General features: G+C 39.2%; 2 protein-coding genes and 1 long non-coding RNA gene across 4 annotated transcripts; 1 reads left to right on the forward strand and 2 right to left on the reverse strand.

Moving 5' to 3' along the window:
• The first annotated feature begins 795 nt into the window (after positions 1–795).
• Positions 796–2,131, forward strand: LOC129777690 (probable transcriptional regulatory protein lmo1535). Of its 2 annotated transcripts, XM_055784127.1 has the most exons (5): positions 796–828; positions 1,000–1,225; positions 1,287–1,530; positions 1,587–1,755; positions 1,815–2,131. In XM_055784127.1, exons 2-5 carry the CDS (start codon positions 1,018–1,020, stop codon positions 2,022–2,024), a joined length of 831 nt encoding a protein of 276 aa, XP_055640102.1. In that variant the 5' UTR covers positions 796–828; positions 1,000–1,017; the 3' UTR covers positions 2,025–2,131. The 2 variants fall into 2 exon arrangements, with proteins under 2 accessions (XP_055640102.1, XP_055640095.1); XM_055784120.1 differs by having other exon boundaries at positions 798–1,225.
• A 6,398-nt stretch (positions 2,132–8,529) lies between these two features.
• LOC129768079 (triosephosphate isomerase) lies at positions 8,530–9,955 on the reverse strand. Its single transcript, XM_055769496.1, has 3 exons — positions 9,802–9,955; positions 9,447–9,680; positions 8,530–9,283 (listed from the first exon to the last, which is right to left on the reverse strand). Exons 2-3 carry the CDS (start codon positions 9,633–9,635, stop codon positions 8,729–8,731), a joined length of 744 nt encoding a protein of 247 aa, XP_055625471.1. The 5' UTR covers positions 9,636–9,680; positions 9,802–9,955; the 3' UTR covers positions 8,530–8,728.
• Positions 9,956–12,546: 2,591 nt separating this feature from the next.
• On the reverse strand, positions 12,547–13,691 carry LOC129762944 (uncharacterized). The gene is made up of 3 exons (XR_008740753.1): positions 13,458–13,691; positions 12,962–13,398; positions 12,547–12,905 (listed from the first exon to the last, which is right to left on the reverse strand). It is a non-coding gene; the product is annotated as an uncharacterized LOC129762944 (long non-coding RNA).
• Between the last annotated feature and the right edge of the window lie 1,882 nt (positions 13,692–15,573).

Consider the following 15,573-nt stretch of genomic DNA (forward strand, 5'->3'; position numbering starts at 1 on the left):
ACGGCACAAGCCCAACGGTTATTAAGAGCCACCTCTTTTATATACCCACTAGCAAAGCTCCCACAATCGCTGAGTTTCCAATCCCAGCAGCAACGGCAACAACCCTCACGTCCCGTAGAACAGCAATGCAGACAATAACTTGCAGCATTCACCGAAACACTACCATGATGCCAACAGCGTAAACAAAACCAACATTTATGCGCAGCAAACACAGCGGCATGCACTCCTCATTGCATGTCATTTGTTATCCTCTTTCTCGGAAAACTCTACCTTTAGAAAAATCCTCGGTCGAAAACTACTAAATACATTTGGTAATGCAAAATTAGTAGAATGTACAAATTTTTTGTACAAATTGTCAACAAACCCGCATCCCTACCAGAGATTAGTATATTTTACTCGATAACATTAGTAAGCTTGGATATTGTCATATCCGAAAATTGGTGGAGAAAATCGCGTATTAACCATTTTCATTGTTCCCATAAGGCAATACGGAGGTATAATAAGGATATATTTCTGATACGTGCATTTTCGGCGACAAAATGTAGCCGATATTGGGCTTCCGAATCATGGTTCTGATTGACATATGTGTTTATTAGTACGGTCGAAAATGACTATAGATTGGTAGTATTTACCAAAAAATTCGTTATATTTACTAATTATTTCTCTCAGTGTAGCCGTTCGTTTGGCCGCTGTCAATTCGAACTCAAGTAATGGCTGAACAGCAGTTCTGACATAACGTTCCACCTTATTATACCGCCTTGCTACGTACTTTGCTGTTGAGCAAGAGAACTGTCAAAATCATTTGGTTTGTGATGTAAACATAGTGCGGTAACATATCGGAGATGTGCTCAATCGCAGTTAATTGCGGCTAAAATGTTTCGATAGCGTGAACGAAGTTGTTTTCTTGTCGATTAGTTTAATTAAAAAAAAACACAAATTAAATAATAAGTAGCTTTCTTTACTTCAATTCCATTATTGCGGTGCTTGACTGTATCGTAGCTCGACATCGCATCGAAAATGTTCCGTTTTTTACTAATCAATTCGCCGCGTGCTGCCGTCCGTCGTCGGGCTTTTCCGATTGGTATTGAATCTTTCCACACAAGTCCACCAACATCGGCAGGTCATTCGAAGTGGCAGAACATTCGTCACATAAAGGCCTTAAACGATGGACGGAAGTCACTTCTGTTCATCAAGCTTGCCCGGCAAATACGACTAGCTATCCAAGGTATTTGCTATGTCACACGGTTTTATTATGACCAAAAAGTCTAGTTGTTATAATTGATCAGCTAAAGGACCAAATCCGGCGTTAAACACAACCCTGCGATCCGTTATCGAGGAGGCAACGAAGAAGAATATGCCCAACTCCACGATAAAGGGCGTTCTGAAGAAAGCTGCACAATCCGGTGGACAGATAAAGAAGTTTACCCTGGAGATCAAGGTCCTGGACCAGGCCAGTATGATGTGTGTGCTCTACACGGACCGGTTTCCACAGGTGAAGATGGAAATGGCTACAATTTTGAGGAAGAATTAGTGGGTTACCTAGGGAAGATTCTTTGATGTTCAAATTTATATCTTTCAACTTTTAGCTCTGCGTTTAGTGACGTGAAGCATCAGTTCAACGAACAGGGCTATGTGGAAGCTATTCTAGCGACGAACGTTCCGAAAGAAGAGCTTGAGTCGGTTTGTACGGAGCATGCCATCGAGGCTGGTGCTGAAGACGTTGAAGTAATGGACGAAGCAAACAAGCTAGTCAGAGTAAGGATTTGTATATAGAGTTTTTCTTCTATGATTACAGTTTTACGTCCAATTTCTAGTTTTTATGTGATCCAACGCTGATTGACAAAGTTAAAACCCAGTTGGAAAAACTAGGCTATTCAATCGAGCATAGCGAACATGCCTTTTTCCCGAAAAGCACCATTAAATTGAGTCCGGACGCAATGGACGCTTTAGATAAACTGAAGGAAAAATTAAAGGCGATAGATGGAGTGGAAGACATTTATGATAATGTGGAAGTAGTGTATTGAATGCTTTTTTTCAATTCATTTCTTTGTTATGCTCAAACAATAATAACGTGATGTTGGTTATATAACATTGTTCGAACTCCAACGACTCGACGGTATGATTGAACTGAGTTTTTTTTGTCATTATTCGTTAATCTTATGATCAAACTCATTTGAGCCTCAACATTATGAGTACATTTTCTATTTCATTTTATTTTGAACTAGCTGGCTAATAGGAATTTATGTGTGGCTGGCTAAAGCATCACATTTTTTTGAAAGGCATGTACAGTAACTCCGCCATATTCTGCGCAATTAAGATGAAGGTGGAAGGAAGTCACAAATGGCTGCCACAATGGCACATTTCTTTTATCTCCCTCCCTCACCCATCGCCCGTAAATCAATAATTTTGCGGAACAGAGTGTAGACAATGATCGTTTTCGCACACTTCCCATCAAGTAATATCAACCAAACTCTAATCGATTACTCACAAGATATTAAATTTTCATCTGCCGTCGCACTGTATAGTGAAAAACGTCGAGAAACTCGAGCTAGTGCTCTGAAAGTTAAATTTTCAATTTTCCGCGATTGTTTTGTTTGTATTGGTGAAAAAAACGTTATTTTTTCGATACTGATGCCAGACAACATCATCGCAACAGCTGTAAAACCATCAATAAAATGTTAATTCTGAGTCATAGCGTTTCATGTCATGAAAATCAATAGAATAAAATTATGTCGATATCAATACAATTATTATTTTGACATAGGACTATGTCTTTGTTTTCTATATAGAGGGTCACACTACGAAAAATGTAACGATTCATTAAGAGTTTTCAAACGCATATTACTCAAAATCGCGATTGCAACATATGTAGTGTTATATACCATTAGACAGAAAATTTATATTTTTTGTTTGTTTGAGACACGAACAGGAAATATAGTAAAAAAGTTTAACAATCTGTCGATTGAATTGGGTATGTTTTTTCGATTGCACTAACCATTCGCTTCCCAACCCAATGAGCAATTTTGCTGCCTACATACGGGCGTTATCTCACATTGCGAGTCGATACGTGTTATGAATTAAGTGCGATTCACATACAACATCCACGTCACGTTGCGTCAATTATTCTTCGATGCAATTCTTATGGAAACATTCACATACACCATCAACGGCAAGTCGAAGTTTCCGTTTTCGGTGTATGTGTATGTTTTCATAAGAATTGCATGGGAGAATAATTGACGTAACGTGACGTAACGTGGCGTGAACGTGACGTGGGTGTTGTATGTGAACCGCACTTTATTCTCCTTTTGCCAATAATAGGCATTAATCAGTTGCAGGATCAATGGAGGGATGATCTCGAAAGATGGTTTTGCTCCATTATCCCCAAATTTCAATCAATTCGGGCTCATTCACGTCTTTATCGTGTCGGTCTTGCTACTAACAATTTATGTGATTGTGGTCCAGGTTGTCATAATATCGAGTATGTTGTTTTTTTTATGTAAAAATGCAATTAATGGATTTAACTGGCTGATGATTTAGAAAGTTAACGCACATCATATTTTAGTAGCTTGAGTAGTCGCGATCTCAATATTATGTTCACCATATATGTCTTCCTTAAAAGCCTACTCCTTTCCCTTGTTCAATGTTCCCATTCTCCTTTCCCAAACAATGTTCCGGACATCGTGGCAACGAAGGAGAAAATGTTATTTTTATCTTTAATATTTTTCTGTAACCATAGTGTCGGCGATCGATACACGCCGACCTTACGACGCGAGTTGGGTTGCCGGTCAGTATTCGACGTTCTGCTGAACAGACCGTCCAAGACTTAACCAGAAGTTAGACAATGAAAATCCCGCGTAACGAGAACTCCAATGATAACTTCCTTGCACGGGAGAGGTTTGGTTAGAACCGTCCTGCAGTACAGGCCAATTCTAATTCCAAGTTTGTTTGTAAGTTTCTATGTTCCACTTGCAGCACAAGTGAAACAGAGTAACTCAGGATTTGTAGCGAAGTGAAAGATGCAACTTAGTAAACTTCCTCACGCCGGAGGAAAACCTTTTTCGGATGTAGAGGACCCGAACGTACTACTTGAATATTCTTTGGATACTTTATTGATACTGATTATTTACATGCTTTGTGGGTTCTTAAATACTAAGATAATGGATTGTCAGCAATTTTGATGCCCCTAGCTTCCCAGTGTGAAAGGAGTTACAATTTCATTCAATAATATTTTGCCACCCGGGAAGCAAAGGGCGTTCAAATTCGGTATCCCTTTCTAATCGGGAATATGTGTCCATGCTATACTTTTTATACAGTATGTTCTCTTCCAGTCGCTGGTTAGGTTAAACCGCGACGAAATCTAATTGCTGATCCTAGCACAACTGACCTATATCCATACTCGCGAACGCGTGCGCGTAATGAATCAGCTCTTTGTAATCTGATCCTCCGCTCGGTCAGTGGCACGGCAGCGCGCTCATATTGTCGCTTTACAGCTGGTGGAAGGAAAATTGAACGAACGCTAACAGCTGATTTCAGCTAGCGGCGACACATAGGTTCATTTGACTTATGCATATATTTATGTAGATCTTAACTATTTAAACTTGTGTTTAAAGATGATAAATGATGACTCCTTGTTTTCTTCTGCATAATAGAATAAACAGAAGAAAAAGGTAGCAATGGCTTTAGTGGTATTTTTGTGTACATTTTTGAACAGAATGTGGTTCTGGATTCTATCGCGTTAAAGGATACAAGTTCATACGAAAACGGTTTTTTTTCAGGGCTTCTATTTGATGTACCAAGAGATAAAAAAATTACAGATTTTGAACAATGAAAAAACTCAATTCATATGAAATTACTCCACACAATCACAGTCCTATGTCAAAATCCCTTCTGTGCCTCTAGGCTCAGATCCATCAACTTTTTACGTTTAACGAGTCTATAATGTAAGTTTTAGCAACTTTAACATTGGTTAAGAAAATTGTATTGCAAAGCTCGGAACACTGTCACGGCTGCCTATGCTCTCAAAAATAGTAAACGGAAAAGTATTTCATTCAATCAAAATGACTCGGTTAAGGCTCTCCAACGTGAATATGTGAAAACAATACGATCAACGAAGGAAAATATTAAGGAATTATCAACATCGAGTTACTGTGCGGAAAAACTTGTTAATACCAAGTACAGCAGGCCTCATGAGGCCTCATGCAGGTACAGCATCCCTCATGAGTGTATTTTTTTATCCCATTTATTTATTTAAGGCTCATTAGCATTTCAGCTGTTACAGAGCCGAATTTTAATCGTGTACATGTCACATGGTTATCATATATCTATAATTAGTACATAACACAGTTGCCATTTTTCGGCGCTAGAGTCCCTTCTATACCATCGCATATGGTACACATTTACACAGTAGCCATTTAGGCGTAAGAGTTTTTCCTTCTGTTCATCCATGATCCAGTTAGACCGGACAGCGGAGACAGTTGTTTGATCATTGTTGAGTTATTTATAGAACAGCAGCCCGATGTGTCTTGCAGAGCAGAGCAGTTGCATGGATGAATCGATCTTATTTCGACCGTGGATCGATCTCCATCGCTGATGATTGTTGCGTGGACGTAGTTATTCTGTAGCAACACAAAGATGGTCAATGAGGGTCCTGAGTTTTGAACTCACGATCGATCGCTTACTAAGCGAACGCGCAACCAATGTGGCTACGGAGACCCCCTGAGTGTATCTTGGCGTTGTTTTTGTGGTGCAATCAAATCCAACAGTTTTTCCACTTGTTCAGGTGTTATTCTCTACACTGCTCTGTAATCTCGGGGATCCTCATCGTAGAGTTCCTTCAATATTGTATTTGTTGCTCCTTTTCTTTGCATCCAATTACTGGCCCGAATATTCTTTCTGCTTATTTCGGATAGTATCTTCAGTTCAAAGAAATTCAGCACAAAGTATATATTTTTAAACACGATCAGCGTGTGTTTCGCTTTAAAATTGTGTAATGATACATTCAACTGAAAACCTAAGATGCCAATAAAGAAGTCGATTTCGGATCAATCATCTGACAAATTCGGACCTGATTGCTGTTTCTGACTATTTGATGGACATTTGAAAAATCGCATGGCATCCCTGGTAAACCCGTGCCGTAGTATCTCGTGTCTCGCCAGCAGCTCACACTGTGTGAACGGACGAGGCGAGTCAACCAATTGTCAAGCGAGTCCACCGGGTCAGTAGCTGCTCATTGACAAGTCAGCTACTAGCAACGTATAAATGGGCCTTTTCTCTCGTTGGTTTGCTCCTGCGACCTACATTTGTTAACAAATGGTCTCTTTATATTATTGCTCCCGAATTGGATTGTCCTTGTACCCCAATATTGTTGCCCGAGAATAGTGTGTTCAAACATCTTTTGTTCGTAATTTGAATCATGCGTCGAAACTTGATTAAAATTCCGAACACCACTTAAATGCTAATTTTAATGAAGATTTGTGCATAAAAGCTTGTTCTTGTTGTTTGTTCTTGATTATGTTTTTCAGTTTCCAAATATGCTTCTTGTACTCTTCACTAGTGACCACAACGGGTGCCGGTCGCGCCCAAAAGTATTGCTTTGATATAAATTTTTAGAACAAATTTCTAAACTTTTTCTCATCATAACATTGTTCTATGGGCAGAATACAACGAGTACAACGAAATGAAGACGGCTCAAAAGGGACCTTTCCTTCTTCGGATTTTGCGCTTAGCCACATTTGGCCTTCCATTTTTATTTATATGGATATAGAAGATAGAATGTATAGGAGTGCGTTATTTAACCTGAAAATCCATTTTCACTTTCAAACAAAGATCAATTTCAATAGCGCAAACATTGAATGGATCCATTCGTCATTCGACAACGCTTATCATGATGTAATTTTGAAACATATGAGAAATCAATTTTCCGAATTTTCCGACCATCCTTTATGAAAAATCGTTTCTCGACTCTCGGTCAAAACCGTCAACAAAGCTAGGAGCATTGTTGCATCAGCACAGAGCCGATGCGTACGAGAGCAAATACGAATGGCAACTAAAAGTATCGAAGGTGTGCTATTTACATGTACAGGAAATGAAAAAGTCCTAAGTTTCGCGCGACGAAAACAAGCAACAAACACAAAGCCAAACACTGATGGCTAGAAGCAACCTATAATCATTTACACTCTTCTCTTTTTTCGCCTGCTTTGCCATGGCTCGGATGGTTGTGTTAATTTCAATGCCAGATGCATTTCAAGTGAAATATTCGCTAGCGTTCACAGCTCGAGGGGAAACATAAAACACAAAACGAGCAGAATAAGCGACCTTTGTTGGAGGAGATGCAATACTTATACGCTATTGACAGCTTACTTATTATGCAAGGGTGGAGTTTACTTCGCAAATATTTTCTTTTCGCTATCCCCCTTCGTTGTTTCGAGTGGCTGTATAGGTTGCCCGTTATTGACAACTCTGTTCGGGAAAGCACACAAATGGTCGGAACAAATGTATGGGGGAATGGAAATGCTTCCAATTTTCATCAATTTAAACCATATACAGACTACGGAATTGTAATGTATAGGACATCAAACAAATTATAGAACATTTCCGATTCGGTTGGTATGCAAATCGTTAAAATCGTGAAAAGCAAAAATAGTTATTAACGTTAACTTTATTTCATAAAAACGTGACCTGTTTTCTGATTTGGCACCCTTAATGTAAGACGTAATCCTACGTCAAAAAAAGCGTTCTAGGGTTTTTCACGTTACCATTCAATTTCAGTCGTGCATGGAGAGTACTTTTCGGAATTCCTTCATACATATTTTGTTGCTCGGCGTTTCGAAATACCTTTTCATGTCTACTCCATGACCAAAACAAGTTGCTGGCGTGAATGACGCATATTTTTCTTTGTCGGAGTTCTTCTTGTTTCATCCTGCGCAGTGTAGGGAACATAAACCAAACAGCATAATTTGCCAACAGGAATAAGAATTTGTCATTTGATGTCAGATGGTGTATTTAGTCTAAAAACTCGGAAGGTTCAGTTCAGTCCTTTACTTTTAAAAGGTTTTGAATTTTGCAGTTCATTCGCCTCCAAATCAGAGTTAGGTGAAGTTATGCTACATCAACTGCCTAATGTATCACGGTTGTTTTGATGGAAGTGTGGAGAACCAATATTCTCAATGAGCTAGAAAATGTGGAATTGTGTACCGGAAAAATGCCATTTGTGGGAAGTTTTATTGCATCTTTTAAATGAAATGTTCAGCTGATATTCATCGTTTGCTTGTCGAAGCTTACAAAGAAGAATATGATCCATCGGTGAGCACTGTGAAAAGTGGCTAAAACGACTCAGATGCAAAGGGCCTGATCATGAACATCACTTCACGGTGAAAACGGAATGAAATGCATACAAATCACATACAATTCTTTTCGTTTTCACCGTGAAGTGATGTTTGTGATCATGCCCAATGATTTCAATTTGAATGATAAATATGGAAATATTGAAAAAAATGATAAATAAAATTAACCAAATATAACAAAAATCGATTTCTTTCGCAAACTAGTTAGTTTTTTTCGTTAAACTTTTTCATTTATATTTACTGCTTCACTTACAAGATAATGCATTCTGTCGAATAAACAACTACGCTTAGGATACGAGTCGAGAGAGGTGACTGGCTCACGCAATTTGGTTCCGAATCATGTATTCCATTACGATGAGCGGCGATTTGGTTGTGGTAATCTTCGTTTACTGTCTAGCGTTGACAATTTGCACAAATTCTGGCTTCAGCGAAGCGCCACCGACCAGGAATCCGTCGATATCTGGCTTAGCGGCCAATTCACGACAGTTTGCAGCGGTGACGGAACCACCATATTGGATGCGAATCGCAGCGGCAACATCAGCTGATACATTATCGGTAAACCATTTCCTCAAGGCAGCGTGAACATCCTGGGCCTGATCCGGTGTGGCAGTCTTTCCGGTGCCGATAGCCCACACTGGCTCGTAGGCAATAACGACGTTGGTCCAGTCTTTCACTTTATCGGCAATTGCTTTGGTCTGACGGAAACATACAGCCTCGGTTTGGCCTGCTTCACGTTCCTGCAGTGTTTCACCGATACAGGCGATAACCTTGAGGCCTTCGGCAAGGGCATGTGCGACCTTCTCGGCGATCAGTTCGTCTGACTCGCCAAAAATAGCACGGCGTTCAGAGTGACCGATGATGACCCATCCGATGTTGAGGTCCTTCAACATTGCGGGAGAAATTTCACCGGTGAAAGCACCCTTCGGAACCTTGTAGCAGTTCTGTTGAGAAAAAATCATTTTTCATTTAACATGAATTGGCTTGTAAAAATAGCTTTGGCTCAACTCCAATGGGGTAATCAATCTTTACATCATCTCTTATCAAAGAGCGCTCCCATTTTGCATCACACACCCCCTTAGTATTGAAAAACATGAAACAACTTACCTGAGCGGCAACTCCTACACTGTCCGGCAGTTGGGAGCGCGCCAAGGTCAAGTACGGTGCGGGACATCCCACAACGACTTCCGCGTCAGCGTGCAGTGGTCCGGTGGTCAAAACTTTGCACAGTTCGGCGATGCTGGCCTTATCGCCATTCATCTTCCAGTTGCCACCGACACAGAATTTGCGACCCATCTTGAATGACTAGTATCGAAAGCTGCCAACAGAATTGTGTAATCACTTACAGAAAAAAACGAACATAAAACTGTTAATGCAATTCTGATAACTTAGAGCGCTCGCACACACTTCTAGTGAAAGTGATAATAAAGTTAGCAAAAAATCACGATGAAAGCGAAATTACCTCTTGCCGGTGCTACGGTTCGACGTTTTGTGGAGAATTTTCAACCTCCAGATGACCTTACGACGCTTTCTGCCACTCTCAAGATGAACTGTGTTTTTTCTCTCGCAAAGAGAGGGAATAAAGAGAAAAATCAAACACAGTTTCGTCTCGAAATATTTCATATCTAGATAAGTGAAACAATGCACGGATGGGTTGATAAATTTCATCCCTATTTGTTGATTGTTCGTCAATTTCCTTAGGCGGTGGTGACACTGGATGCAGAAAAGTGATTGTACGAATTGTATGCAATAGTGAAAATAAACAACCACACTGAGTTGTATTGGTGTGGTTACATTGCTTCCTCCTTGCTTCGTTCAAATTCGTCAGCTTCTATCGAACAAAATTGTTTGTTTCTCTTCGTACAATCGAATTTTCGTGCGTACTCCTATTCAAAGTAACCTTAGGGTAAGGTGACATTGGCTCGGAGTACGCACAAAAGTTTGATTGTACGAAGAGAAACAAAAAAAATTGTACAACTCAATGTGGTTGTTTATTTTCACTATTGAATACAATGCGTACGACCACTTTCCTGCATCCAGTGTCACCGCCGCCTTTGCCTTAAGGTGGGACCAGAATGCCGCGCTATGCGTCGCGTTGCGACAATTGTGCTTTGACACTCTATTTTAAATATGTGTGTTTCCTTTTAGTCGAACACAATAATGCGTTGCGTCATTAGCATCATTGTACTAAACGCTAACTTTTGTTCTAAACTGCTTGCGCCGAATTCGCGATGACAGTGACATGGTGTCGACGTCTGGTGCCAACTTCAAATTAGGGCCATAATTTGGGTCCCAAACTCGTTAGTGTAATCTCTATCAGATTAGAAGACACGAAGCCGGTTTTTAAATTCTAAAATTTGAATGAATATTTTCACATCATGTTATTTGATAACTTGAAACACTTGTTTCTGACATTCTTTCAACCATATGGCTAAACAATTCCAACATTGTTGCTGAATTTTTTCTTCATAATATAGAGTTGTCTTCATAAACAACGCTCAATGCCGCCAGCGCGGATATTTCAGTGTGTTGTTTTTAAAAACATTCAATGGATCCGTGGACACAACAAGAACAAGATTTTAATACGAGTTTTATTTTGTTTTGACGTACTAGGGTCCAAATTGAAAATCGAAAATCGAGCACATCGTGAAAATTGTCCAATTTTAAACGCTTATTGCTCAGTCATTTCATGATGGATCGATGAATTTTTTGCGTCAATCGATTTCGGTACTCCATAACAATTTTTTGTATTGAATAAAATAATATATGTCAAGAAACTAACTATCGAACAATTAAAAAATCTCAAACCATATCCTAACGGCAATACCCACTTCTGATTGTTCGAAATTGACGACACATGCGGCGGGTCCCTAACAGAGACATCAAAACCATGCTGCCTGGGTGAAATCGGCATTGCAAATACATAAAAGTAAGGGGAGCTTTTATTCATATTCAATGTTTTCCCTAACAGAGACATCTAAACCTAGCTGCCTGAGGGAAAACGAGATTGCAAATACAAGGAAGTAGGAGAAAGTTTTGTTTCTACCGAAATGTGTTCCCTAATAGAGACATTAGAACCAAATCATTATCAAAGAGTTTAACGATGTAATTCTTCAAGCATATCCAAAATCAACAGATAGACTAACGGAATCCTACGTCAACTATGCGATCGTGTCTCGGACACAACCCTCCTGTGACTTTTTGTTTACATGAACAGTGGCGCGAATGCTAGATTGTGATTGCAAATCAACAAACTGCGTCGGGCGAATGTTTTAGTACAAAACGCAAGCAATGACAGCTGATGAGAAGCAACGCACAACGCGGCATTCTGTTTCCACCTTTATCCTAACGGCGTTGACGGCGTAGTGAAGTCAACGTGAAGGAACGAAATGTCAAATATTCTCCCATTCGCGACATAGAAGGAACGGTGTCGCCGTCTAGCGGATTTTATGAAAGTATGAGGAAAAAGTAAACAAATCGTGTGTTTTTCAACTCTACTTTGAGTGCTGTTTTTTCTCGAATTGTTTTGTAATTCATAAAAATAAACTAAAACGTAGTGATAGAGTGAAGTTTAGTAATGTGCGATTCACAAAGAACGTTACGGAGAAGAACGTCTACGTTCCGTCAACGTCTCCACCACTTCACACATGCAGTCAATGCTTCCACCAGCACCGTCACGTCAAATGATGTTATTCATGGTGTCGCCACCTACAACAATTTTAAATTTCAATGCCCTCTTTCAAATCAGCATGCCTATAATCAGTTCTAAATTTTGAAAAATTCAATGAAAATCATTGAATTCAATTATTTAACTACTTAAACCCCGAGACACAAAGCCCAGACAAAAACCAAACGAGCCGTCCGTCTCCGTCAATTATTCTTTTCTACAAATCCTGCCGGTCGTTTTCGTTGAACGTATGCTGACGGGTCGTTACGTTGCCTGTGTATGTGGATGTTTCCATAAGAAATACATCCCACATTCCGTTTTGCCTGCCAAGATCGGGTCGATGAAATGTCAACAATCGACCTCAAATGCTGCCACCTTGCAATCGAGTTATCGACCTTTTATATGCATTCATCGAACAACTTGACGCCACTTTTTCGCCAACATGTGCAAGGCGTCGACCTGCTTGCAGCGCTGCTTCCCGCACTGCTTGCTGCTTGTTTGTATTGGTTTGTTATTGAAAATGAAAAGGAAATACATTGATCGATTTTAATCATTTTATTGAAAAAATAATAATAAAAATCCATGTATAATAAACATAAGGTATATAATGGAATCGGTGCATCCGGGTTGTCTGGATTGACGATTCAAATCCGACTGAGTACATTGATGAATACCTCCTTGCCCTTGATGACACAGATATGTGGCTGAGGAGGATTCTTCAATGTGCGTGAAGCACGGGATCTCCGATGGGGAAAATTGCTCTACTATCGATGGCCAGGTCCTGCTGCTGTTGCTGTTGATGCTGTTGGCTGGTGTGACAGAAGTGGAAATAAGCAATGTGGTGATGAGGGAAATCATCTTTCTCACTCGCCGATTGATTGAGTCGGATGTATTCATAGCTGAAACAAAATAAAATGATTAGTAAGTGAAAAGCAGAAATGAATTCCCTACTCACCAGTTGTATAATCCGGATAAAAATGCGAACATTAAAATATCATGCGATTACGTTCGCTAACCTCGCCTATTTTCATTCTACTATACTACGGAATCAGTGCATTCGGGTTCCTCCGGGGTGGTAATTCAGCTGAGCAAGTTGATAACTACCTCCTTGTCGTTGAGTTTTCGTGTCTGAAGAGGATTTTTGAATGTGCGCGAAGCACGGAACCTCTAATGGGGAAAGTTCTTCGCAAACCATACCATGGTCAAATTCTGCTGCTGCTGCTGTTGATGCTGTCCCCCGGCATTGCCAACAGGGGTTGGAGGTTACTGCTGCAGGAAAACGGATGTTGTTGGCTGCTGTGATAGAAGTGGAAATCCGCACTGTGGTGATGGGAAAAATCATCTTTCTCACTTACCGATTGATGGAAGCAAACGAGTCGAATGTATTCATAGCTGATAAGACAAGATAAAATAATTAATAAATAAAAAGCCGAAATATATTTCATACTCACCAGTTGTATGATCCCAAGACGGGTCTATGGTACTAGGTGAGGCCGTTTCGTCACTAAGTTGGTTAGGGGAGCGGTATATGAAAACAGTACGGAAGAAAGCAGAAAGGGAATTATTTGCTTGTAGCGTGAAAGAGACAGACTGATCACGAGCGAGCTTCGGCACTAGTGTATTGTGTTTTGTTTACAAACAAAGCACAGTAGAGTTCCAAGATGGCTGAAGAGTGGTTTTAGCAAGTTGGCCCACCTTAGGATATACTTCTACGCGCCTTGGTATGATCCATTTGTTTTTGTTTGAGATGACAGTTTAGCGGAGTGGAAAAAAGAACCACCAGTGATGCCATTTGGTTTGTTTAATTATTCAGTATTTTCGACTAACGAGCTATCCGCGTTGACGATATTGGGGAATAGGCATGACAGTATGGATTTGCAGAACGAATGAATACACTTTTAAAATGAAAATTATGAATGATCATGATTTTTCCTTAATCAAATTAGTACTCTATGTAAGTGAAAATCACCATTGCCTGCAAGTGGTGAAAAAACGTCATAAAAAAATATGTTTTGAGATAATTTTATATTATAATGACCAGTTTTTTTGAAAATAGCTGAACGTCTATAGAAAATAATTCAAATTAGGGTCATGACAACGTACTTTAAGTAGGAAAAATTATGCCAAGAAAAAAATTTCATACAAATTTTGGCAATTATAAACTGATTCGGGCCGACTAATATGATAGAGAATAGTTTGCCTCATACAAACTAATGCCGTATCCAGATGTCGATACCTCATCGTCGTCATCGTGAATAAGTAACAACGTTACGGTCGTTGTTAGGTCGATGTTTTTTTCGTCGATTGGATTGTGGGATGGTAGAATAACTAACGTAACGTGACGTGACGGAACGTGGACGTGACGTGGATGTTGTATGTGAATCGCACTTAAAGCGTTTTTCACTTTAGGAACCGTTTATTTATTGCGTTGATAACAATATGGAATCGATGCAGATGAGATGAGCATGTTCAAAGGCAATTGTAAATTTTCAAACATTGAATGAAAATTATTTTGAAATGTTTTTTGCATGGTCAGGTTACGTAGTCAGGATCCGTATAAATTCATTACTAAAAGAACTCCTCAATATTATTACCAGAACCTTTGAAAAGTGGACCTCAAAAGTTGGACGAATTGTCTTTTTTTATTCAAATCGTTTATTTTTACAGGCAAATGTTTCAAAAAATATAAATAAAATTGTCTTTTTCATGATTGACAGTCGTTTTCTAGGATATTTTCACGGATTCACATGTTTTAAAGGATTCTTAGATCCACCTTCTATTGGTGTCAATACGCCCCTCATTTGAGCTAAGTTTTTTTTTATAATTAACCACCAGATTATTATTTGGTACGTATTTAGACCTTTTCTGGATTATGACACTTACAAATATTGTAAATATCATGCTTGCACATCATTTGTTTCAGATTTATATATCTAAACCTTGTAATTAGTGGATCTCGATGACCTCAATTCTGATCATGGATTGTCCGACTGACTGATGTTGGTTTGTTCATATGATAACCATGGCAACCGCTTGGCGTGCTGCAGTTTGTTTGATTTGTTTTGCTGTTCATCGCGCGAAGCAGCAATAAAGTTTATCTGTATTGAGTGCTGTTCACATTTACAATGCCCAATAAAAGGCTATATTCTGAAGAAAACCTGAATTATTAATGGATCAATATGATGGCAGGAAACACGAGCAATGAGAAATGCAACATCTACCTGAAAATTCGAATTTCTCCATTCAAAAATAGTGATTTCTAGAACCTGAAAAAACCATGATCATTTTTCGTACAAATTATAATTAGAGGTGGACAAACCATGATCATAATTTCGCTTTGAAGAAAATCGTTAAAAAACAAAATATAATATAATTTAAACGTCTAATGGTATTATTAGCAACTAGAGACTTAGAGCTTTCCAACAAACCCAAACTCGTCTCGATTATGTGTGATTTCATTAAGAAAAATTGATCTGCAGTTGCGAGAAAACACCCTAAATCGGACAAACCAAAATCACTTACCCTTAATGAAAAGATTTAGTAACAATGTTGGAAATATATAGACAG

This window comes from Toxorhynchites rutilus, chromosome 1 (assembly GCF_029784135.1).
Source record: "Toxorhynchites rutilus septentrionalis strain SRP chromosome 1, ASM2978413v1, whole genome shotgun sequence".
Classification (NCBI taxonomy): Eukaryota; Metazoa; Arthropoda; class Insecta; order Diptera; family Culicidae; genus Toxorhynchites; species Toxorhynchites rutilus.

Excerpts from the sequence above, each read along its gene's own strand:
- LOC129777690 (XM_055784127.1), top strand. The coding sequence starts at position 1,018 with ATGTTCCGTTTTTTACTAATCAATTCGCCGCGTGCTGCCGTCCGTCGT. Across the intron at positions 1,226-1,286 it reads AATACGACTAGCTATCCAAG|CTAAAGGACCAAATCCGGCG; the intron begins GTATTTGCTATG and ends ATAATTGATCAG. Across the intron at positions 1,756-1,814 it reads AAGCAAACAAGCTAGTCAGA|TTTTTATGTGATCCAACGCT; the intron begins GTAAGGATTTGT and ends TCCAATTTCTAG.
- LOC129768079 (XM_055769496.1), bottom strand. The coding sequence starts at position 9,635 with ATGGGTCGCAAATTCTGTGTCGGTGGCAACTGGAAGATGAATGGCGAT. Across the intron at positions 9,284-9,446 it reads GTGTAGGAGTTGCCGCTCAG|AACTGCTACAAGGTTCCGAA; the intron begins GTAAGTTGTTTC and ends TTTTCTCAACAG.